We start from the raw sequence: 23,843 nt of genomic DNA on the forward strand, positions 1-23,843 counted from the left end.
TGAACATTAACATTAGCGCTTTCACAGTTATATGGAGCATTTACCGTGGTGACATGATTAGGTAATTTAGGTTATTCACCCAGCTGCGTTCAACGAGACAGCAGTGTCTCGTTAAGCCCCGACGTTTCCAAAACGAGCTATTGCGGATGAATCGATGGTTGTATAGAACATTTAAGCATATGGCAAGTTAACTTAAGTTATACACATTGATGCTGAGCACTAAGCAACTCATTTGGTTCGCAAACCAGAGGCCAGACAGCGGTAGCAAGTTCAACAACCACCGTTCTATTCTGTCACTTCTCTGGTGCGCTGCTGCTGCCTCCTCCTCCATGCAGTCCGGTCACATAGTATAGTAGCCTAAACTATAAAAGTTAATCGCCAACATTCACCAGCTCAGCCCTCTTCATAAATACATTACACAAACAACATCATTGTTATTTTTATTATAATAAAATTAAAAAAATAAATTAAAAAAATAATAATAATAAAAAAGAAAATCACGGAAAATCACAGAGCCCGAGGCTCGGCCCGGCCCGACTAATTATCGTGCATTTTGGGCCCGACCCTACCCGAAAATGTCGGGCCGGGTCGGGTAGGGTCGGGTTCAGGCAGAGATTGAGAACTCTAATTTGTATACCGTCTGCGTTGCAGGAGAACTTCATAGTGGACCTCATCTATGAGTACCTGCCCTCCATCGTTATCACCTCGGCCAACTTCATCACCCCGCTCCTCTTCTCTCTCATCATCAACTACGAGGACTACAGCCCGGCGTTCGAGATCCGCTTCACCCTCATGAGGTATGTATGATCAACTACGAGATCCGCTTCACCCTCATGAGGTATGTATGATCAACTACGAGATCCGCTTCACCCTCATGAGGTATGTATGATCAACTACGAGATCCGCTTCACTCTCATGAGGTATGTATGATCAACTACGAGATCCGCTTCACCCTCATGAGGTATGTATGATCAACTACGAGATCCGCTTCACCCTCATGAGGTATGTATGATCAACTACGAGATCCGCTTCACCCTCATGAGGTATGTATGATCAACTACGAGATCCGCTTCACCCTCATGAGGTATGTATGATCAACTACGAGATCCGCTTCACCCTCATGAGGTATGTATGATCAACTACGAGATCCGCTTCACCCTCATGAGGTATGTATGATCAACTACGAGATCCGCTTCACCCTCATGAGGTATGTATGATCAACTACGAGATCCGCTTCACCCTCATGAGGTATGTATGATCAACTACGAGATCCGCTTCACCCTCATGAGGTATGTATGATCAACTACGAGATCCGCTTCACCCTCATGAGGTATGTATGATCAACTACGAGATCCGCTTCACCCTCATGAGGTATGTATGATCAACTACGAGATCCGCTTCACCCTCATGAGGTATGTATGATCAACTACGAGATCCGCTTCACCCTCATGAGGTATGTATGATCAACTACGAGATCCGCTTCACCCTCATGAGGTATGTATGATCAACTACGAGATCCGCTTCACCCTCATGAGGTATGTATGATCAACTACGAGATCCGCTTCACCCTCATGAGGTATGTATGATCAACTACGAGATCCGCTTCACCCTCATGAGGTATGTATGATCAACTACGAGATCCGCTTCACCCTCATGAGGTATGTATGATCAACTACGAGATCCGCTTCACCCTCATGAGGTATGTATGATCAACTACGAGATCCGCTTCACCCTCATGAGGTATGTATGATCAACTACGAGATCCGCTTCACCCTCATGAGGTATGTATGATCAACTACGAGATCCGCTTCACCCTCATGAGGTATGTATGATCAACTACGAGATCCGCTTCACCCTCATGAGGTATGTATGATCAACTACGAGATCCGCTTCACCCTCATGAGGTATGTATGATCAACTACGAGATCCGCTTCACTCTCATGAGGTATGTATGATCAACTACGAGATCCGCTTCACCCTCATGAGGTATGTATGATCAACTACGAGATCCGCTTCACCCTCATGAGGTATGTATGATCAACTACGAGATCCGCTTCACCCTCATGAGGTATGTATGATCAACTACGAGATCCGCTTCACTCTCATGAGGTATGTATGATCAACTACGAGATCCGCTTCACCCTCATGAGGTATGTATGATCAACTACGAGATCCGCTTCACCCTCATGAGGTATGTATGATCAACTACGAGATCCGCTTCACTCTCATGAGGTATGTATGATCAACTACGAGATCCGCTTCACTCTCATGAGGTATGTATGATCAACTACGAGATCCGCTTCACTCTCATGAGGTATGTATGATCAACTACGAGATCCGCTTCACTCTCATGAGGTATGTATGCAGCTGCTCTGAAATCCTCATTCTCCATAGAGGATAAACTACCATGAACCAGGGGATGAGCGAGTGAGTGACTATTGTTTTGCTATTTATACAGATGTTCCAGTCATTGTCTTTCTGTCCCCCCCTCTTCTCTCTCCAGGTGTGTGTTCATGAGGCTGACCAGTATCGGGGTGTTGCTCTTCTCTCTGTGGACTCAGATCACTAAGTGTAAGGACGGGCCCTGTGAGTGTGGCTACAACAACCAGCTCTACTCTGTGAGTGCATTTATTTATTGTACTTTGAAAGAGTAGCAATTGACGGCTAGCTAGGGCTTACATTTCCGGTTGGTTGAATGGCCTCTAGTTTGACGGTGGTGATGTTAAAGTAACATGCGTTTGCAAGAGTGAGTCAAGGCACCAGTACCGGAACAGCTAAACAGACCAATACAAGCCCAAGGCCTGATGAAAAGGGACAACCCACCACAAGAACACTGTTTTTATTGCATTGTACAGTATGTTGTCATTTTATCCAGTCTAGTATACTGTACATCAGGGGTGCCCACACATTTATGACGTGAGATCTACTTTCAAAATGACCAGCTCAACAAGTTCTACCCACTGAAAAAATAAGTGTACCATTGCTGAAAATACTTTAAATATATAATGTAGGCCTACCTGGGGGGGCTTTGGAATAGGGAGAAAATATGACAGGCAGTTTGCTGTCATATTTCCTCCCCGTATTTAACTTAAAGGGGCATTCCACTCATTTTCAACATTTTACTATGTCATTAATATACCTTAGAGCTGTTGTGTGGAAATAATAAAAAGGTCCCCCCTTTCTGTGTTTCCTAGAACTAGAGGTCTGAAAGAAAATCATTAACATGGTGAAACACATCTTGATGATGTCATCAAGATGCGTTTCACCATGTTAATGATTTTTTTCATACTTACAGTTCTAGGAAACACAGAATGGGGGGACTTTTTTATTATGTCCACACAACAGCTCTAAGGTATATTAATGACATAGTAAAATGTTGAAAATGGGTGGTTTTCCCCTTTAAATGCCCAATGCATTCTCAATGGCAATAGCACAAACTTTGGCATGCTACTAGTCCTACATACTTACACCTAGAAACCCCATTCAAACCTATTTAGGTTCATCTTACGGTGGACATGTTAGCCTGAAAAGGAATCTTTGAAATGTTTCATAGTTTTAGAAAGATAGTGCTTTCAAATTTGAGAAATGTATAATGGGGCTCAATGGCAGCTCTATGGCACGTCAAAAAATTACTTTCACCTAGAAACTCTATTCACACATTTTATAATTCAGCTTACTGTGGAGACACATGCTGGAACTTTTTACTTTGAAATGATTTGTAGTTTCTGAGTTATTTAACTTAAACGCCCAATGCATTCTCAATGGCAATAGCACAAACTTTGGCATGCTACTAGTCCTACAATGTAGGACTTTCCCTGGACCTTCTAGCTACTAGAATGTCCAGGGAAAGGCCTACATACTCTCCAAGAGTTGGGAAAGAACATATCAAGAGAGTGGAGTGGTAGGCCCTTGGATTGACCAGTGGATGCAATGTACCCCACTTTGAGGTGTCACGTTTTAGGCCTAGATTTAGGGTAGGATTGAACCAGTCGCACTGTAGCCATACAAAGGCCTAGGGTTCCCAGATTGTAAAATGTTGTTCCTCCATCTTGGGAGAGTATGTAGGCCTTTCACTGGACCTCCTAGCCACTAAGATGACCACAGGCCCACCACTTAAAGACCACATGTTAGGGTTCCCAAATCTGAAGTTAGGTGGTCAAATTACCTGAAACTGAAGCAATTCAGTAAAAGTCAACGCTTCCTCATGGCGTAATTTTAGGGCCTAGGACCTCCAGTAAAGGGTAAAATACTCTTCTCGGTTGTGGGAACAAGATATCCAATGATGAGGACCCCAGGCCCAAATATGTCCCCCTGGCAACTGTTTCAACTTTGGGTCAGCCTACATGTAAAAGTGCCCAAAGTTGAAAGAAGGTTGTCAAATGAACTGAAACTGAAGCAATGGTGTAATTATGCCCAAATCTGAAGTTAGGTGGTCAAATGAACTGAAACTGAAGCAATTCAGTAAAGGTCAACGCTTCCTCATGGGGTCATTTTAGGGCCTAGGACCTCCAGTAAAGGGTAAAATACTCTTCTTGGTTGTGGGAACAACATATCCAACGATGAGGACCCCATGCCCAAAGATGTCCCCCTTGCAACTGTTTCAACTTTGGGTCAGCCTACATGTAAAAGTGCCCAAAGTTGAAGGGCAGAGCTTCAACTTCAGCTACCCAGTACCCAAGGTTGAAGCCCTTCAACTTTGGGTAGATCTACAAGCTCGTAGTGCGGCACCGAGTGCCACGCTACGAGCTTGTAGATCTGCTATTTTTCAGTGTGGTACATTTAATCACTGGTCCTGGGTCAATCCAAGGGCCTACCACTCCACTCTCTTGATATGTTGTTCCCCAACTCTTGGAGAGTATTTAGGCCTTTTACTGGAGGTCCCAGCCCCTAAAATGACCCCAGGAGGAAGTGTTGGCCTTTACTGAATTGCTTCAGTTTGAGTTAATTTGAGCACCGTAGCATGTGGTTTTTAAGTGGTGGGCCTCGGGTCATCCTAGGGACTAACATGCTTCTACAAATGAAAAGGAAGATGGATGTAATATATATATTTTGCTACTCTCAAACTAGAGGCTAATCTTATGACACATCAAGGCTAATGAAAATTATTGTTCATGTCCCGATTAGACAAGTGTATATATTCAGTATTGCCTGCCATTGATGGTAGTGAAAGATATGTACTATAACGTTAATACAGCAGATATGAAACTTTGGTAATGAAAGGGTCCTTAAGTTCTTTTTTAGGATGTTTGTAATGTTGCTATAACATAGCACAGCTGCCCTTTGTGAGTCTTGAGTCAAGTGTTCATACAAACTCATACACCCTATGGTACACCCCTACTACTGCTAATGCTGCATGCTATCATCATTGTTTTTTTGTTTTTTTTTAATTAATTTTTTATCCCAAGATTTTGTAACCCATTTTTCACCCCTGTGTCAATTACCTAATGTGATCCTGGGCTCTACACACCCTCCGCCAACCTGGGGAGAGCAACGGACTTGAACTCATGCTTCCTTAATGCCTGACTGTCCAAGTTGCTCCTTTACACCTGACAGGGGGGAGTGTCCCTGGTTGGACGTAGCGCGTGGAAGGAACACATTATTCCGACCAGTTCCTTTCCTCTCCATCAGGCGCCCCGGCTGGCCAGGGGGAGGCAGTTTAGAGACCAGGATTACTGCATGTTTTTTGTTAGGGTACCTACCCATTATTGTTGATATATTATGAGCCTGGTGCATTCAATTAATTCATGCTACTCTTAACTCCCATGTTTGTTGCATAGTGCTGGGAGACCCGTGTGGGGCAAGAGATGTACAAACTGGCCATCTTTGACTTCATTATCATCGCGGCTGTCACCCTCTTTGTGGAGTTTCCACGGAGGTAAGTCCCTAATATCTTTTTCTTTCTGGCTTGTTGTTGCCCATGCAGAACTGCTGCTGCCCATTTAGCTCTGGTCCATAGCTATACTGATATACATCAGTGATGTAAATAGGTTTTCAATGTAATGAGTCCCGGGATGCAGGGATGGTCTTTTAGAAATGAGTCCCAGGGACATTTGATGAGTCCCACTTCAACGACGTTAGGAGAAATGGGAGTTAAATTGCAGCATTTAACTCCCATTTCATTTTATATGGTTATAATGTGGTTATATTCATGTAGAAAACAGAAGAAGAAATGATCATTATAACTAAAGCTAGCAAAATAAACTAGAATAGAAAACAGTACAGTAAGTAGTGCATCCCGTGGATGCAGAGGTCGTTGTTTTATTGCGTCCCTTAACTATGAACTGCGTTTTGGGATGCAAAATGCACCCTATTTTAATCTCTGATACATCCTCATTCCTCAACTATATCCAGCTGTCCATCCTCTGGCCTGTCCCCATCAGGTTGATAGTGGACTACTGTGACTGTGTCCTTCCTAGTGCTCAGTGGCCTTGTGGTTAGAGTGTCCGCCCTGAAACCGGGAGGTCGGGGTTCAACCTGGCTAAGTGGTGTCTCCATTCATTCATCCAGGTTGATAGTGAACTTCTGTGACTGCGGCCTGGCTAAGTGGTGTCTCCATTCATTCGTTTAGGTTAATAGTGAACTTCTGTGACTGCGGCCTGGCTAAGTGGTGTCTCCATTCGTTTAGGTTAATAGTGAACTTCTGTGACTGCGGCCTGGCTAAGTGGTGTCTCCATTCATTCATCCAGGTTGATAGTGAACTTCTGTGACTGCGGCCTGGCTAAGTGGTGTCTCCATTCATTCATCCAGGTTGATAGTGAACTTCTGTGACTGCGGCCTGGCTAAGTGGTGTCTCCATTCATTCATCCAGGTTGATAGTGAACTTCTGTGACTGCGGCCTGGCTAAGTGGTGTCTCCATTCATTCATCCAGGTTGATAGTGAACTTCTGTGACTGCGGCCTGGCTAAGTGGTGTCTCCATTCATCCAGGTTGATAGTGAACTTCTGTGACTGCGGCCTGGCTAAGTGGTGGGGCCAGCAGGAGTTTGCCATCCCTCAGAACGTTCTGGAGATCGTCTACGGGCAGACCATCTGCTGGATCGGCACCTTCTACTGCCCCCTGCTGCCGGCCATCTGTATCATCAAGTACTTCATCATCTTCTACATCAAAAAGGTGAGACAGACGTTATTAACGTGACGTTACAACTGTATGTTCTGGAGGCAAACCACGTCGGAGAGAGGAGGAGAGGTCATCCATTATCTCTGTAGGCAATTAATAATGTATGATTGTATTCCTATTACGGCCGTCCAGCCACACTAAAACTGTGTAACTTTAACAGGTGTCTCTGGTTCATAACTGCCGTCCAGCCACGCGTCCTTTCAGAGCGTCCAGCTCCAACTTCTTCTTCCTGGGAGTGTTGCTGATCGGCCTGGCTCTGGCCTGTCTGCCGGTCACTGTTGGCATCGCACAGTGAGTAGCAGTGTTTTTTTTTCCTAGATTTGAATGAACATTTACCAGAGCGGTCGGTCTGATTAAGGGGCGTCTGCTAAATACCTAAATGTAAATTCTAAGTTACTCCGAAATAATAATCTTTTGTCTGCTGTTATGTTGCATCCTGTTCTCTATGACAGTGAGATAAGAAACAATATTTGAACATTTCCGTACAGTTAAGTAGACTAATGCAGGGGTTCTCTGTTTTTGGCTGTGGACCCCCGGAAATGCGTTGGCCATGCGTTGGCCCCACCCCCAATACAAACTGACTGCAAAAATAACCTTTAATAATAGAGAAAATATATCATAAATTAATACTGAAACCAGATATAATCATTAAGGAAAGTTTATGCATGTACTATGTGTACTTCAACCAACAGCATCCGGTGCTCCCAGGCGTGCGGACCGTTCGTTAACTACACCACCTCGTGGGAGGTGGTGCCGAGGACCGTCTCCCAGCTCCCAAACGGAGCGCGCTCCTTCCTCCATGCTATCTCCTCAGAGGCTTTCGCTGTGTCCTTCCTGGTCATCACCAGGTGTGGTTTCAGCTGTGTATAGGGTTGTTCTCAGAAATGGTGATAGTGAATAAAACACAAAGCTATTTCATGTCAAGGAGCCCCAGAATTATCTGTATTTGGCTGCCGACCCCCATCTGAAAATGTGTTGTTCCAGGGACCCCCCCCCACCCCCCACCCCTCAGAAGCAAATATATGAGTTAAAAACGTTCTCTGTGAAATAATATATATTCAAAGATTTGCACACGTTTCAAGATTTTTCAAAAAATAGCAGATCTACAAGCTCGTATCGCGGCACTCGGTGCCGCGATATGAGCTTGTAGGTCTGGTATTTTTCAACAGCTAAAGTTTAAAATATTGGTTAAAGTGGTTAAAAGCCAAGATTACACACGGTTACATTCCAGGTCTTAATGGGTTAATACCATGTATATAAATATTCATGGGTTTAGAGCTGGTATTTTCTGTGTTGAGCTGATTAAATGAATTGTACAGTGACCTTTATGTAGCCTACTCTTTAATTCATGCTTCTTGTACAATAACACTGACTCAATGGGGCTCAGGGGTAGAGTGGTTGGATGGTAACCGCTAGGTTGCCAGTTCAATCCCTGTGGGCTCCCCCAGAGTTAGTGTCAAAGTGTCCTTGAGCAAGACACTGAACCCCTAATTGCTCCTGATGTGCTGGTTGGTGCCTTGCATGGTTTCCTCCACCATCGGTGTGTGAATGTGTGTGTGAATGGGTGAATGTAATGCACAATCTATGTAAAGGTGTGTGAATGGGTGAATGTAATGCACAATCTATGTAAATGTGTGTGAATGGGTGAATGTAATGCACAATCTATGTAAAGGTGTGTGAATGGGTGAATGTAATGCACAATCTATGTAAAGGTGTGTGAATGGGTGAATGTAATGCACAATCTATGTAAAGTGCCTTGGATAAAGGCGCTATATAAATGCACCATTTACCATTTTTTTTACCATTTCAATGTCTTCCACAGCTTGGCCATGTTTTATGTAATAGCTCTAGCTGGAGCTCACAAGAGAGTTATTAACCAGCTGAGGGAACAGCTGGCCATGGTGAGTACTGTACAAAACAAATACATATCTTCCCAATTTTCCAAGGCAATATTTTCTTAAGAGTATGTATTATTTGCAACACATGTTTATTGTGGTTTGAAGTAGTTTCAACGTTCACGTTGCCAGACTGTTGCCTCACACGATTTTCAAATGCTTCCGTCATACAGTCTGGAGCAACGGAAGCTCTGATCATGAGTAAAATATAAATGCTTCCGTCGTACAGTCTGGAGCAACGGAAGCTCTGATCACGAGTAAAATATAAATGCTTCCGTCATACAGTCTGGAGCAATGGAAGCTCTGATCATGAGTAAAATATAAATGCTTCCGTCATACAGTCTGGAGCAACGGAAGCTCTGATCATGAGTAAAATATAAATGCTTCCGTCGTACAGTCTGGAGCAACGGAAGCTCTGATCACGAGTAAAATATAAATGCTTCCGTCATACAGTCTGGAGCAACGGAAGCTCTGATCATGAGTAAAATATAAATGCTTCCGTCATACAGTCTGGAGCAACGGAAGCTCTGATCATGAGAAAGCGATAAAGCGGAAGTGGAGCCTCCTCCCCACTTCCGTTTCGTCTTCATAGTCACGCCAATTTATCCTAATATAAATGGAAATCATCTAAGCATATATAGCTTGCTACTTAGCAGAAATGGATATGAAAAACATAAAATGTAAAGATATTTTAAAATATATTTTCGTGAATGGAAATGACAGCGTCCTTACTCGGATTTGGGGGAGGTGTAGTTCCAGACTCTATATGGCAATCGGTCGTGGAATAGTTGTCTGGCTACACAAGTCTTATTTATCTCTGTGTCCCCCCGTGCAGGAGGGCCGTGACAAGCGCTTCCTGATCCAGAAGCTGTGTCAGGCTCAGAGCCAAGTGGCCGTCAGACCCACCACCAGATCCTCCCTGCAGGCTCAGAGCCAATCGGCTATGAGATCCACCAGATCCTCTCAGTCTCCGCTTGAGCCACGCTCCCCCAGCCGGAGCAGCCCCAGCTACCACACCAGCTTCTCCTGTAACTATAACGACGGTCTGTTCCTGGCCCACCCACCGCCTATCTCCTCTACACACGTCTAGTGATGGCCCACCCACCCCCTGACTCCTCTACACACGTCTAGTGATGGTCTGTTCCTGGCCCACCCACCACCTGATGGTCTGTTCCTGGCCCACCCACCCCCTGACTCCTCTACACATGTCTAGTAAATAGTGATGGTCTGTTCCTGGCCCACCCACCCCCTGACTGCTCTACACATGATGGTCTGTTCCTGGCCCACCCACCCCCTGACTCCACACTCCTCCACGCACGCATCTAGGACCACAGCTGTGGGCTGACATTGCAGTCCAGTGAGCACCCAAACATACCAAAACCTACATTTATACTTCATACAGCGCAGGCACACCTGAACTTCCATGCGCGGCCAAAAGCCGCTGTCTGCCGGCGTCTCTTCCTGGTGGATAAAAACCGGCAGACATCGGCTTTTGTCCGCTCATGGAATCCTAGGTGTGCTCATGCAGATAGTATGACTGCTCATCTGAAAGGACCTCAACACTGCCTTATGCTTTGCTTCTCCACCTGCTGGGCAGACCTGGGATGACACTGAGTTCATCACAGGCACATAATGATGTACCTGTATATTATATTGTCAAAGCACTACATTTCAAGTTCAACTTTATTGTCGTATGGTACTGTATCTACAATGGAATACTTTGGGAATACTCTGCTCTGACTATCTCTTCCTCAACACAACACACCATTCCAAAACATGAATGCACTACAATACACTACACAGACTGTTTACACAATGCACACATACTGTATTATAAACGATACATCTATACCTGTCTATTGCTGTCTGGGTCAGATGGAAGCGTAGCGGTGCCCAGGCAGGGCCCAAATGGACTGGTATTTAACCCATTTTGGGCGGGGACCCCTTTTGGTGTTTTAAGCATTATGTTGTACTTTAGCTGTTGAAAAATAGCAGATCTACAAGCTCATAACGAGCTTGTAGGTCTGCTATTTTTGAAAATCGTGAAAATGTGGCCCAAATGTTTCAATATATTCTTTCAGAGCGAAAGTTTTTAACTCATATCTTTGCTTCTGAGGGGTTCCTGGAACAACACATTTTCAGATGGGGCTCGGCGGTAGCCTGGATCCAGCCCAAAGACCCAGCCCACTCTCTGAGTGGACTGCATCTCTTGGTCTGGTGTTGCACTGTGAACCTATAATTTCTTCGGTACAAAAATGTATTATCCAATGAGAATCGGTGGTGGGGGGGTGGGTCTAACGAACAACCAATCAGCGCCGAGTCCCGTTTTCAGCGTCATCACGCAGCGCAACACACAGAGGGTTGAGGGAAATTCTAATCCCCTCCCCCTTGAAATCGCTCAGACAGGAGACAATGTCAGACTGAAGCTTCAAGAAAGCTACAGTCTGATAATCAGGCTAGCTCGGCGGCCGATTACATATATTTTTGGGGGTCCTTGACATGAAAATGTTTGAGGACGACTGACATAGAAACATGGAAAACTGTCAAGATTTAGAAGACATTTGTAGAATCGTCCTCAGGTCTAAATGGGTTAATGCTGGGGTCAGATGAAAGCCTAGCGGTGCCCAAAGGGCAGGGAGAAGTCTGGGTCCTAGTGGTAGGAGGAGGGACTACAGGCGGACCCGTGGATTCATGACCGGGAAACCCCGTGCAGCTGGGCTTTAACATTGAGCGCTCGGTTGCCCTACGTCACCCCGGACCTCAAAGTTGAGGTCCGGAGGAGGGACTTCCGGCAGTCTTCCGGGTGCTTCAAAACGCCACTGAGCAACTTCCACTGACATGAATAGCTGGGGGGGCGGAGCTTCGCGCCAGTTCAGTCTCTATCCTTTTATATACTCTATGGTGGAGAGGCTGCCGTAAGCGTCGGTCACGCCGCCACATAAGGTGACTCGGTGAGGACTACAGTACGTTATCTTGGGCCCGTCAAGAAGCCCTCGCTGCCTTTTATAATGTCTCTGTGTATCCCCCCCCCCCCTACTGTATGATCCTGATTTACCTTCCAAGAAGGACCTTTCTTTGAACCACTGGTGATTTGAAACATCTGTGATGGATTCATCTTTTCTTCACATTCCTGACTTTCTTTGCACTTTAAGGGCTATATCTTGCGCCACCCCTTAACCCTTATCCCTAAACTTTTTTTTACTATTTTTAAAAAACCTTTTAAAATAGTTCTAATAGCCGATCTACAAGCTCACAATGTCTCTATGTAGATCGGCTAGTTTAACCCATTTTAAGCGGGAACCCCTTTTGGTGTTTTAACTAAGCATTATGTTATGCTTTAGCTATTGAAAAATAGCAGATCTACAAGCTCATAGTGCGCCACCGAGTGGCGCGCTACAAGCTTGTAGGTCTGCTATTTTTGAAAAATCGAAGAACGACTGACATAGAAACATAGCTTTTTCAGAAAACTGTCAGGATGTAGAAGACATTTTTAGAATCTGATCTCAGGTCAGAATGGGTTAACTATTTTAAAATGTTTTTCAAAATAGTAATTTTTTTTTTAGGGATTATAAGGGATAAGGGTGGCGCAAGATGGAGCCCTATATGTATGAAACTCTTTTAACACTAATTGTTTATAATTGTTTATTACTTTTATAGCAGAGTAGTAACTACTTTGGTTTCGTTCAAACCAGTGTTGTTCTTGTCGACTGAAACTAAGACGAAAAATGTTCGTCGACTGCCTTTTTTCACCGACGAAAACTAAATGAAAACTAAGCTATGATGACTAAAACTAAGACAATTTCGTCAACAGCTAAAAACTAGACAAAATGATAGGAAGGGACTAGTGGACAAGAGATCCAGTATAAGTCATTTTACAATTAGTTGCATGCTGAAAATAGCTGATCTACAAGCCCACAATGTGACGCGTTGTGGGCTTGTAGATCGGCTATTTTCAAGTGAAAAAACGACTAAATCAACTGTAGATTTAGTCGACTAAAATCTTATATTTAGTCGACTAAAACTAGACTAACACTAAACCATTCCAGTTGACTAAAATGTGACTAAAACTAAATTAAGTTTTATTCCAAAGACTATGACTAAAACTAAATGAAGTTTTATTCCAAAGACTATGACTAAAACTAAATGCAGTTTTATTCCAAAGACTATGACTAAAACTAAAATCGAAATTTGCTGCCAAGAACAACACTGGTTCAAACTTCCACTTCCATGGTTTGAAACTGGGGTTTCATAAGAGAACAATAATTAATACTTCTTAACATCCTACATGTCTTTGTGCTCTTCTTACTGATATGAATTCATCTGGTTTTATCTCAGTGTTATTGTTGAGAATATACTGGAGAGGAATGCTGTTACGGTCGTTATTTAACGGTTTTGTTATATGCTATTAATTAAACTTAACAAACATCATTTTGTTTCGTATGTCTTTTTTTCCTGCAGAAAGAAAACGGGAACCCCTTTTGGTGTTTTAACTAAGCATTATGTTATACTTTAGCTATTGAAAAATAGCAGATCTACAAGCTCATAGCGCGCCACCGAGTGGCGCGCTATGAGCTTGTAGGTCTGCTATTTTTGAAAAATCGTAAAAATGCGGCACAAATCTTTGAATATATATTCTTTCAGAGCGAACGTTTTTTTTATTTTGACGCCAGGCCTAAATGGGTTAAGTAACATTTTAGGCACTTTTACTTTGAGTATTTTTAATTTCCAATAATCCTGTTTCAGTACGTTTGTTCACTCTCATCAGAGGTAAATAAAAATCATGCAAAAGGACATACAATGAGTGGCATTTTCTTCATCTCAACTCATATCTTCGAGCCTTTTGCACCTAGAAGGATTTGGTTTTAATCTGGAGTGCTGCGGGTTGTCTGCTACGGCAGTACTTTTTTCTCAATACTCCTGCCTCAACTACATCTTGGGTCCAAATATTGTACTTTTACTCCACTACATTTATTTGAAAACTTTAGTTTATTATTACATACATTTTGGCCATTTGAAAATAGCCGGTCTGCTCAAAAGATATTTTTTTATACATTTGAAAACGTTAAATATGGGACATTCTGCATAAGGAGTACTTTTTATTTTGATGCCAATACTTATATATAGTATTTCTGTATTGCAGTAATACTGATAGTTTTACATAAGTAAAACTTTTTCCTGTACATGTCCACCACTACACTTGATATACAGTATATAACCGAGGTGGGGTTGTAGCACCTCCAAGGCAGTAGGTGTCGCTGATGCATGCGATGCATTTGGCCACAGACCAGTGTCGAGTGTTGCCATGTCCGCTTATTATAAGCGACTGGGTATCTAAAATGTAGTTGCTATTTTGAGCCTTGTTACTAAAAGTGTAGTTGCTTATTTGGGCTTGCTTCTAAAGTGTAGTTGCATATTTGGGCTTGTTTCTAAAGTGTAGTTGCATATTATTTGGGCTTGCTTCTAAAGTGTAGTCGCATATTTGGGCTTGTTTCTAAAGTGTAGTTGCTTATTTGGGCTTGTTTCTAAAGTGTAGTTGCTTATTTGGGCTTGTTTCTAAAGTGTAGTTGCTTATTTGGGCTTGTTTCTAAAATGTAGTAGCTTAATTGTTGAAGGTTCAAGGTGAGGTTCAAGGTTGGACTTTATTGTTGCATCTTGTGTACGTACCTGTACACATTGATGCAACAATAAAATCCAACCTTGAACCTCAAGAGTACAAGTTATTTTTGTTTGGCTTCCTTACAGACAATGCAGCGGCATAGATAGCATAACATTCAAAACAAAACACAGCAAGCACAGTAAACAAAGGGACAGAATAAACTCAATAAAGAGTGGCAGAAAGTAGTGGAAGTAGAGAGAAAAAGAGAGAGAGAGAGAGAGAGAATAAGAGATTGAGAGAGACTTCTTTTGGGCTTGTTTTTGGCTATATAGAAGTGTATATTTGTACGTCTGACTAAATGTCATGATAAATTGAACATGGTGGACTCTATTGTAAATGTAAACAAGTGTAATGCTTTATGGTGTCGTCCACAGTTAACAGTTTTGTATTGAGTTGTGCTTGAAATGTACTGTAATTCTGCAAACTGTTATTAAATATTTCAATCAATCAATCAATCAATCAATAAATCAAAACAGTTTTGTATTGAGTTCAGTTGTGCTTGAAATGTATACTGTAATTGTCCAATCTGTTAATAAATTATTCAATCAATCAATCAATCAATCAATCAATTAATTTACTTTATTTGTTTATTTAGTCGAGACAATGTATATTAATGAACATTACATTAACAATGCAGTGTAAATATACCAGATTTAGCAAAACATGCTAATTTCCATCTGCAATCAATCAATCAATCAATCAATCAATCAATCAATCAATCAATCAATGTACAGAGATAAGTCCCCCCTGTTTGTTTATGCTTTGTTTATTTATAGTTTGTTTACTTTTGTGTTTTTATGTTTTATGTGTTGTCCCGCCCTATGGACCCCGTCACCCCCCTGTGAGCGTCTTGAATAAAGTTTGAATATAATTGAATCAATCAATCGTTTTCATATACCCTGGCATGCTTATTTCTCTCGCGCAGGCAGCACAACCTGGCAACAGTGCAGCTCAGCTGGCACGGAACCGGAGGCAGCGTGCTGCTCTATGATCCGTTCAGTCCATCCAGGGAGAGTAGACCGGCCCGACAGACACAGATAATAATAATAATAATACTACAGGTCATTTAAATTAAAGATGATCGGTGTGATCACCCTCCGGACGGACATGGGCACGCTGTGCTTCATGCTGGGCTTCGCGTGCTGCTGCCAGCTGATGAGCAGCGTGTCGTCCGACGACATCGTGGTGGCGTGCGGAGGATTTGTCAAGTCCGACGTGGAGATCAACTACTCCCTGATCGAGGTGAGAGGAGAGAGGGGGAGAGAGTGGTGCAGGAAGCTAACTGCTAGCTTCTGGTGGCTAATGCTGCTATAATGCCATTAGAGCAGTGGTTCCCAATCATGTCAAGGACCCCCAAATTGACATGTATTAGCCCGCGGACCCCCATTTGAAAAGACATGCCAGGGACCCCCATAAGAGAAGATTAGTGGAGATCAACTACTCCCTGATCGGGGAGAGAGTGGAAGAAGCTAACTGCTAGCTTCTTGGTGGTGGCTAATGCTATAATGCCATTAGACTGTGGTTCCCAGACTGTTTCATGTCAAGGACCCCCAAATTGACATTTTCTTAACCCACGGACCCCCATTTGAAAAGACAAGCCAGGGACCCCCATAAGAGAAGATTTTTACGGCTCTAGCAGTGATTCTCAACCTGTTTAAAAGGACCCCCAGTTTGACATGCATTAGTCTACGGACCCCCATTTAATGGCATTTGGTTCCAGTACACTCTCACAGTTACATACACATAAGGGTCCATTTGGTTCCAAACTATCATTTAGCTCCCTCAAGGACCCCTGGGGGTCCCCGGACCCCTCTTTGGGAACCACTGCTTGAGTTTTCATAAATAAGTGCTATGCTAGCTGGAGCATAATATAGACATGCTAGCTGACAGTTTGAATGAAAGCGATGACAGCTATATGGCTGACAGCTAGGCTGAAGCTAACTGCTAGCTTCTGGTAGCTAATGCTGCTATATGGGCATAGTTATCATAAACAATAAGTGCTATGCTAGCTGGAGCATATAGACATATATAATATCTATGAGCTGGAGGATGACAGTTAAAGCTAACTGCTAGCTTCTGGTAGCTAATGTTGCTATATGGGCATAGAGTTATCATAAACAATAAGTGCTATGCTATCTGGAGCATATAGACATATATAATATCTATGAGCTGGAGGAGGATGACAGTTTAACTGCTATAGCTCTGGACCTTAATGGTGCTATCTATGCTAGCTGGATGGATGAATGGCAGTTTGAATGAAAGCGATAACAGCTATATGGCTGTCTGACAGCTAGGCTGAAGCTAACTGCTAGCTTCTGGTAGCTAATGCTGCTATATGGGCATAGAGTTATCATAAATAAGTGCTATGCTAGCTGCCTGGAGCATAATAGACATATATATCTATGAGCTGGCGGATAACAGTTAAAGCTAACTGCTATAGCTCTGGACCTGCTAGCTAATGGTGCTAAAGTCCTCTAGCACCATTGACAGTTAAACTGCTATAACATGACAGTTTAACTGCTATAGCTCTGGACCTGGTAGATAATGGTGCTATGCTAGCTGCTAGCTCTGGTCCACAGCTCTAATTAGAGAGATCTATGGACCAGAGCTAGCTATCTGGATGGATGGATGGATGGCTGACAGTTTGAATGAAAGCGATGACAGCTATGGCTGATGCTAACGTTAGCTTACATAGAATAATATAGTGTCTATTTGTACGTCTCTAAACGTTTTGATGAATTGAACAAGGTGGACCCTCTTGTAAACAAGTGTAATGCTTTGTATTGAGTTATTGTGCTTGAAATGTACTGTAATTCTGCAAAATGTTAATAAATATTTCAATCAATCAATGTGTTAAGCTGCTAATCTTAAATCTAGTGAGGTAGCCTAAGATTTAGACTCGTAGATGTTATTTATCGATTCTGACAAGATCAGAATCGATAAATACATCTACAAGAGTCTAAATCGTAGGCTAAATCTGAGGCTCTGTTTTTTAGTATACTATTATTTAAGTAGTCTTGAGAATGCTGCCATTTGTCCCCAAAGGGACTGCAAAAGGTTGCTGCTTTTTCTTTCAAAAAAGCTTTATACCCTGACTGTATATTGTATAACATTTATTTACACAATGCTGAACCCCCTTTTTGATGAATTGAACATGGAGGACCCTGTCCCTGATGTAAACAAGTATTTTAGGGCTTTTTCCATTTTTTTACTGTTTTTATTACATTTTGAGTCTTTTTGACACTTGCTTTGGCAATGCACAGTTGCACACGTTTGTTTTCTCGTGCCAATAATATAGCTAATTTGAATTGCATTGTGTTCTGCTGCTGCTTTCAGTCCAACTTGTTTGTGTGTTTATACTTGGGTTAATATTAGGTTAATGACAGCTGTGATGAAAGATGCACTCATCCTATAACATATCCTCTCATTCTAAGTGCCGTTCGATCTAACCCCCATGTTGGTTTGGTGTTCTCACTGCTGCTGTGAATGAGTTACTAGGCATGTAACGATTCACTCAACTCACGATACAATTCGTATCACGATATGAAGTTCACGATATTTTTTTTTTTTTTTTTTTAATATAATTTACCCCTCCGAGCTTTTTTACATTTTTTATTTAACTACATTGCAAAATAAGTAACATTAATTTTGACAGTGCAGAAACATAATTGCCTTCCTTGATGTATTAATGAGCATCAACGACCATCATCACCTGGGCACAGACACACACAGCTCCCCTCTACAGTGCTCTACTACTGAAAGTGACTGTCTCATTTCTCTCCAAAAGCACTTAAAATTGAATATGATGGAATATGAAATTATTATTATTTTTTTGTTGAAAAATCGATGTTTTTATTTTATTAAATCGATTCATATCGTCAGGATTAATATCGATATATCGTTACATGCCTAGTTTTTACCTAAAGCTTCAGCCTTTAAATGCCTCTGCCACGTGCTGATGGAACGTTGAATACTAGTAGTTCCAGCCATCTGATCATCAGGACCTCATTCACAGACATAATGAGATTAATTAGCCACACTGAAGTTGACCAGTTGGTCGACCAGTCGGTTGTTGCATCTAAAGCTTTCTTTCTGACAGCCCATCCCTCGACACTTCAGCCGGTACTTAACCCTACTCATTAAGTACTTAAGCCAGGCAACAGCCAGACGGCCACACCGACCCACATTACTGTACCTGGGGGTGGGCGATATGCTGTCACAATAGTTATTAAACGGTACAATCACCATACCTGGGGGTGGGCGATATGCTGTCACAATAGTTACTAAACGGTACAATCACCACAACACCCACATTACCTGGGGGTGGGCGATATGCTGTCACAATCAGTGATGTAAATAGGTTTTCAATGTAATGAGTCCCGGGATGCAGGGATGGTCTTTTAGATGAGTCCCAGGGACATTTTATGAGTCCCACTTCAACGACGTTAGGAGTCATATTTTGCCATTTACCAATGAGCCATTTAGACCAAAATACGTATTATTTTTGGCTAACGAAACCATCGTTCTACAGAAGTATAAATTAAGGTATAGAACTGCAAATCATAGCATGTGAATTCACTTATCACGATTTGTACAATATCTCGGGAAATCGTGCAGACATTGTATCATCTCGACGATATTTATCACAATCTCGCCCACCCTTACACATACCCCTACTAAAAGATAATTTTCTCCTTTTCTTTACACAGATTAAACTGTACACAAAGCAAGGCTCGTTAAAGTACCAGACGGACTGTGCCCCGATCAACGGCTACTTTATGATCCCCTTGTATGACAAGGTACGTACAGTAGACCACTGCTGTCATTTGAACACGTTTAATGCTCTCATCAGCTTGTATGTTATTGACACCATCCTATGGGTTTGTAAAGACATGTTGTTGTTGCTCTTTTACAGGGAGACTTTGTCTTGAAGATTGAACCCCCAATCGGGTGGAGCTTTGGTAAGAGTACAGTCACCTCCATGCATGTACAGTTAACACCCTGAACGGAGGTCTCCATCCTATCAAATAGTTCCGCTCAGTGCCCACACTGCCCAGGTCACCTCCCAATGTATGAATGAATGGGCCGTTGTAAAGCGTCTCTATGCACTCTGTGCTATAACATTGAATTCTTATTATTACGATAGGAGCAATGAGCAGTAAGTGAGTGCTTCAGTAGCCTTGAAGCTACTGTAAAGCTGCTGTACTTGAGCATTATGTACAGTAGTGTGATGTGTAGCAGAAGCCCTGCTGTAATCCAGAAGCTTTGGGGAGGGTTCCCCTTCTTTAGCTGAACTATGGATGTTCTAGTTACTTACCTATCTACCGTAGTTCTGTGAATGCTTTCCTTACCTCTGTTCTTCTCCTCCAGAACCTACTAGCGTTGAGCTGCATGTGGACGGTGTCAACGACATCTGCACCAGGGAACAGGACATCAACTTTGTCTTCACCGGCTTCTCGGTGTCTGGCACGGTGAGGAATCGCATTTATGTATTTTTTGTTTGAAGCGGTAAAGGCCCCCTGCGCACTGGACGCGCTTTCGGATTTTTAGCAGCGTTTTTTCCGTCTGTTTTCCGGGAAAAACCGCTCCCAGTGTGCAACGGACCACCTTAACAGTTTGTTGTGTTTCCAGTAGTAAAAACCGCTCCCAGTGTGCAACGGACCACCTTAACAGTTTGTTGTGTTTCCAGTAGTAAAAACCGCTCCCAGTGTGCAACGGACCACCTTAACAGTTTGTTGTGTTTCCAGTAGTAGTATGCTGTATGATCCCATTAAGACCTGGAAGGCATCTGTGTGTCGCCTTAGCGTTTAACCACTTTGACCATTTAAAACTTTTAGCTGTTGATGTAGAAGCTCATAGCGGCTTGTAGATCTGCAACTTTTTAAAATTGTGAACACGTGCGAATCTTTAAATATATACAATTTACAATTTAGGCATTTAGCAGACGCTCTTAATCCAGAGCGACTTACATTAAGCAATAACAAAAGCATGGCATACATCACATATATAAAAAGTAGTTATCATGAATCATGCCTAGACTAAGAACGTAACAGTGGAGTATCTATGTAAACTATACATACTATACTATATAATATATTATACATGTGTACTATAAAGTGCTATGACTACATAAAGTGCAATTCTAGAGCTGTCTACGTAACAAGCTATAAGTCTGTTTAAAATACTATCTAAGTCTACATAATGTGCTATCTAAGGGGCTAGGCTAGGGCAAGTGCTACGGGCCATGGTGGAGTCTGAAGAGGTGGGTTTTCAGACTACGGCGGAAGATTGGGAGTGAGGCTGCAGTTCTGACTGTGATGGGAAGTGCATTCCATAGTTTTGGAGCCAGAAGGGAGAAGAGTTTGGGACATGTGGAGCGTTGTCCCGGCGTTTTTAGTGAAGGTACCTCCAGCTTCCCTGCGTTGGCTGATCTGAGTGCGCGGGAGGGTTTGTAGGGTACGATCATACTTGTGAGATATGGGGGGGCCATGCCTTTGGTTGCTTTGAATGCCAGCATCAGAGTTTTGTATTCTGTGCGGGCAGCGACCGGGAGCCAATAGAGGGAGCGGAGAAGGGGGGTGACATGTGAGAATTTTGGCTGGTTGAAGACCAAGCGGGCTGCGGCATTTTGGATCATTTGGAGGGGCTTAAGTGCACATGCCGGTAGGCCAGTAAGGAGGGAGTTACAATAGTCAAGTTTTGACAAGACTGTTGTCTGGATTAGGATTATATATTTGTGGTAACTTCACATCAAGAAAGGTACAAGCTCAGTCTTTATGTCTTTGATGCTTTATCTCAGAATTGCAGATCAAACAATACAGAAACCATGTGGGATTCAATATGGCTACATTTCTCCATCACTCCTGGCAGAAGAGGAAGTGAACCCTTTTAACATGACCATAGGAACATATGGCAAACTGCCAACAGCACCATCTCCTGTCATGATATAATATGACAACCATGGCCTGACCATTATAGCAAGACCATATATAACACTATTCGTTAATGTTTTTAACTCATATCTTTGTTTCTGGGTGCTGTCTTTAACGCAATATTTTCAGATGGTGTTCGGCGGCGGCGGCGGCCAATCACATATATATTTTTGGGGTCCTTGACATGAAATAGTTTGAGAACCACTGACATAGAAACACAGGTTTATGATTTAGAAGACATTTGTAGAATTCTAACCCTAGAATCTGGTCTCGGGTCTCAATGGGATCTATGCTGAGGTGGTTCACTTAGACAGTTGTTGGTAGTTATTCACTGTGTTAATTTACTGATATTGTAATTCCAGTTGTCTGTGTGATCTTGTCCCCCAGGTCCTCAGTAAAGGCCATCCCCTGGGCCCTGCGGGAGTGGAAGTGAAACTCAGCCGAGAGGGAACCGAGGACAAGCTCCAGACTGGCCTCACCCTGGCTGGGGGGAAGTATGTGACCCATGGCTTCATTTTTAATTGATATTATGGTGTATAGAAGCGGTCTACACAGATGTGTGGTGTGATCAGTGTGTGTGTGTGTGTGTGTGTGTGTGTGTGTGTGTGTGTGTGTGTGTCAAATATTGCTCAGTCTCTGCAGTGATCGGCAGCCTCTCTATTTGGAAGAGGCGATGCTTTGTCTATCCTTGAGTGGACTATTACATTTTTCATATACTGTTGACTGGTGCTAGACTATAATCATTGCATTTCATATTACTGTGAGTTAATCATACTGCATATGGTGTCTGGTTATGCCTTCATTTGAAACCCTCCTCAAAAATGTTTGGATCTGTTATGCTACTGTTTGTTGTAGATCCAAATAAAAGTATTCAAATGTGTGTGTGTGTGTGCGCGCGCTTGTCGTTTCACAGGTATACGTTTTCCAAAGTACTTCCTGGAAATTATGACATCACAGCCTCCCATCCTTCCTGGACATTGGAGAAGGTTAGTGTCTTCTTAACATGATCCTGTTTTTATGAGATCCTGACAAATACTTTGAGAAAGGGTTGATTTTTTTCCCCGTTCACAAGAAAAAGTAACTCAAGATTTCAAGCAGAGATTGGAAACGAGGAGGCCATTGTTCTATACATTGTTGTAAATGGTAAATGGTGCATTCATAATATATAGCGCTTTTATCCAAAGCGCTCTACATAGATTGTGCACTACATTCAACCATTCACACACCTTTACATAGATTGTGCATTACATTCAACCATTCACACACCTTTACATAGATTGTGCACTACATTGAACCATTCACACACCTTTACATAGATTGTGCATTACATTCAACCATTCACACACCTTTACATAGATTGTGCACTACATTCAACCATTCACACACCTTTACATAGATTGTGCACTACATTCAACCATTCACACACCTTTACATAGATTGTGCATTACATTCAACCATTCACACACCTTTACATAGACTGTGCATTACATTCAACCATTCACACACCTTTACATAGACTGTGCATTACATTGAACCATTCACACACCTTTACATAGATTGTGCATTACATTCAACCATTCACACACCTTTACATAGATTGTGCATTACATTCAACCATTCACACACCTTTACATAGATTGTGCATTACATTCAACCATTCACACACCTTTACATAGATTGTGCATTACATTCAACCATTCACACACCTTTACATAGATTGTGCATTACATTCAACCATTCACACACCTTTACATAGATTGTGCATTACATTCAACCATTCACACACCTTTACATAGATTGTGCACTACATTCAACCATTCACACACCTTTACATAGATTGTGCATTACATTCAACCATTCACACACCTTTACATAGATTGTGCATTACATTCAACCATTCACACACCTTTACATAGATTGTGCACTACATTCAACCATTCACACACCTTTACATAGATTGTGCATTACATTCAACCATTCACACACCTTTACATAGATTGTGCACTACATTCAACCATTCACACACCTTTACATAGATTGTGCATTACATTCAACCATTCACACACCTTTACATAGATTGTGCATTACATTCAACCATTCACACACCTTTACATAGATTGTGCACTACATTCAACCATTCACACACCGATGGCGGAGGAAACCATGCAAGGCACCAACCTGCACATCAGGAGCAATTAGGGGTTCAGTGTCTTGCTCAAGGACACTTCGACACTAACTCTTGGG

At 42.4% G+C, this 23,843-nt stretch overlaps 2 protein-coding genes across 5 annotated transcripts in view; both read left to right on the forward strand.

Moving 5' to 3' along the window:
* Positions 1-11,161, forward strand: part of tmc7 (transmembrane channel like 7) — a 30,720-nt gene extending 19,559 nt beyond the window's left edge. For 2 of the 3 annotated variants that reach the window (XR_013789858.1, XR_013789859.1), the window contains 9 exons: positions 652-797; positions 2,504-2,618; positions 5,778-5,875; positions 6,927-7,110; positions 7,277-7,407; positions 7,809-7,964; positions 8,939-9,017; positions 9,847-10,977; positions 11,027-11,161. Coding sequence is in view for 1 of the 3 variants with exons in the window: in XM_079499215.1 (XP_079355341.1) it covers positions 652-797; positions 2,504-2,618; positions 5,778-5,875; positions 6,927-7,110; positions 7,277-7,407; positions 7,809-7,964; positions 8,939-9,017; positions 9,847-10,101 (1,164 nt within the window). In the remaining 2 variants the exon portion in view is untranslated. Of the gene's footprint in view, positions 1-651; positions 798-2,503; positions 2,619-5,777; positions 5,876-6,926; positions 7,111-7,276; positions 7,408-7,808; positions 7,965-8,938; positions 9,018-9,846; positions 10,984-11,026 lie in introns of those variants that run through there. The other variant, XM_079499215.1, reaches the window with a different exon arrangement.
* A 4,441-nt stretch (positions 11,162-15,602) lies between these two features.
* The window catches only part of nomo (nodal modulator), a 67,713-nt gene continuing 59,472 nt past the window's right edge, over positions 15,603-23,843 (forward strand). For both annotated transcript variants that reach the window (XM_079499212.1, XM_079499211.1), the window contains exons 1-6: positions 15,603-15,909; positions 19,377-19,466; positions 19,583-19,628; positions 20,038-20,138; positions 21,987-22,093; positions 22,513-22,585. In XM_079499212.1, coding sequence (XP_079355338.1) covers positions 15,745-15,909; positions 19,377-19,466; positions 19,583-19,628; positions 20,038-20,138; positions 21,987-22,093; positions 22,513-22,585 — 582 coding nt within the window. In that variant the 5' untranslated portion in view covers positions 15,603-15,744. The remainder of the gene's footprint in view (positions 15,910-19,376; positions 19,467-19,582; positions 19,629-20,037; positions 20,139-21,986; positions 22,094-22,512; positions 22,586-23,843) is intronic.

Source organism: Electrona antarctica, assembly GCF_951216825.1.
Source record: "Electrona antarctica genome assembly, chromosome: 4".
Classification (NCBI taxonomy): domain Eukaryota; kingdom Metazoa; phylum Chordata; class Actinopteri; order Myctophiformes; family Myctophidae; genus Electrona; species Electrona antarctica.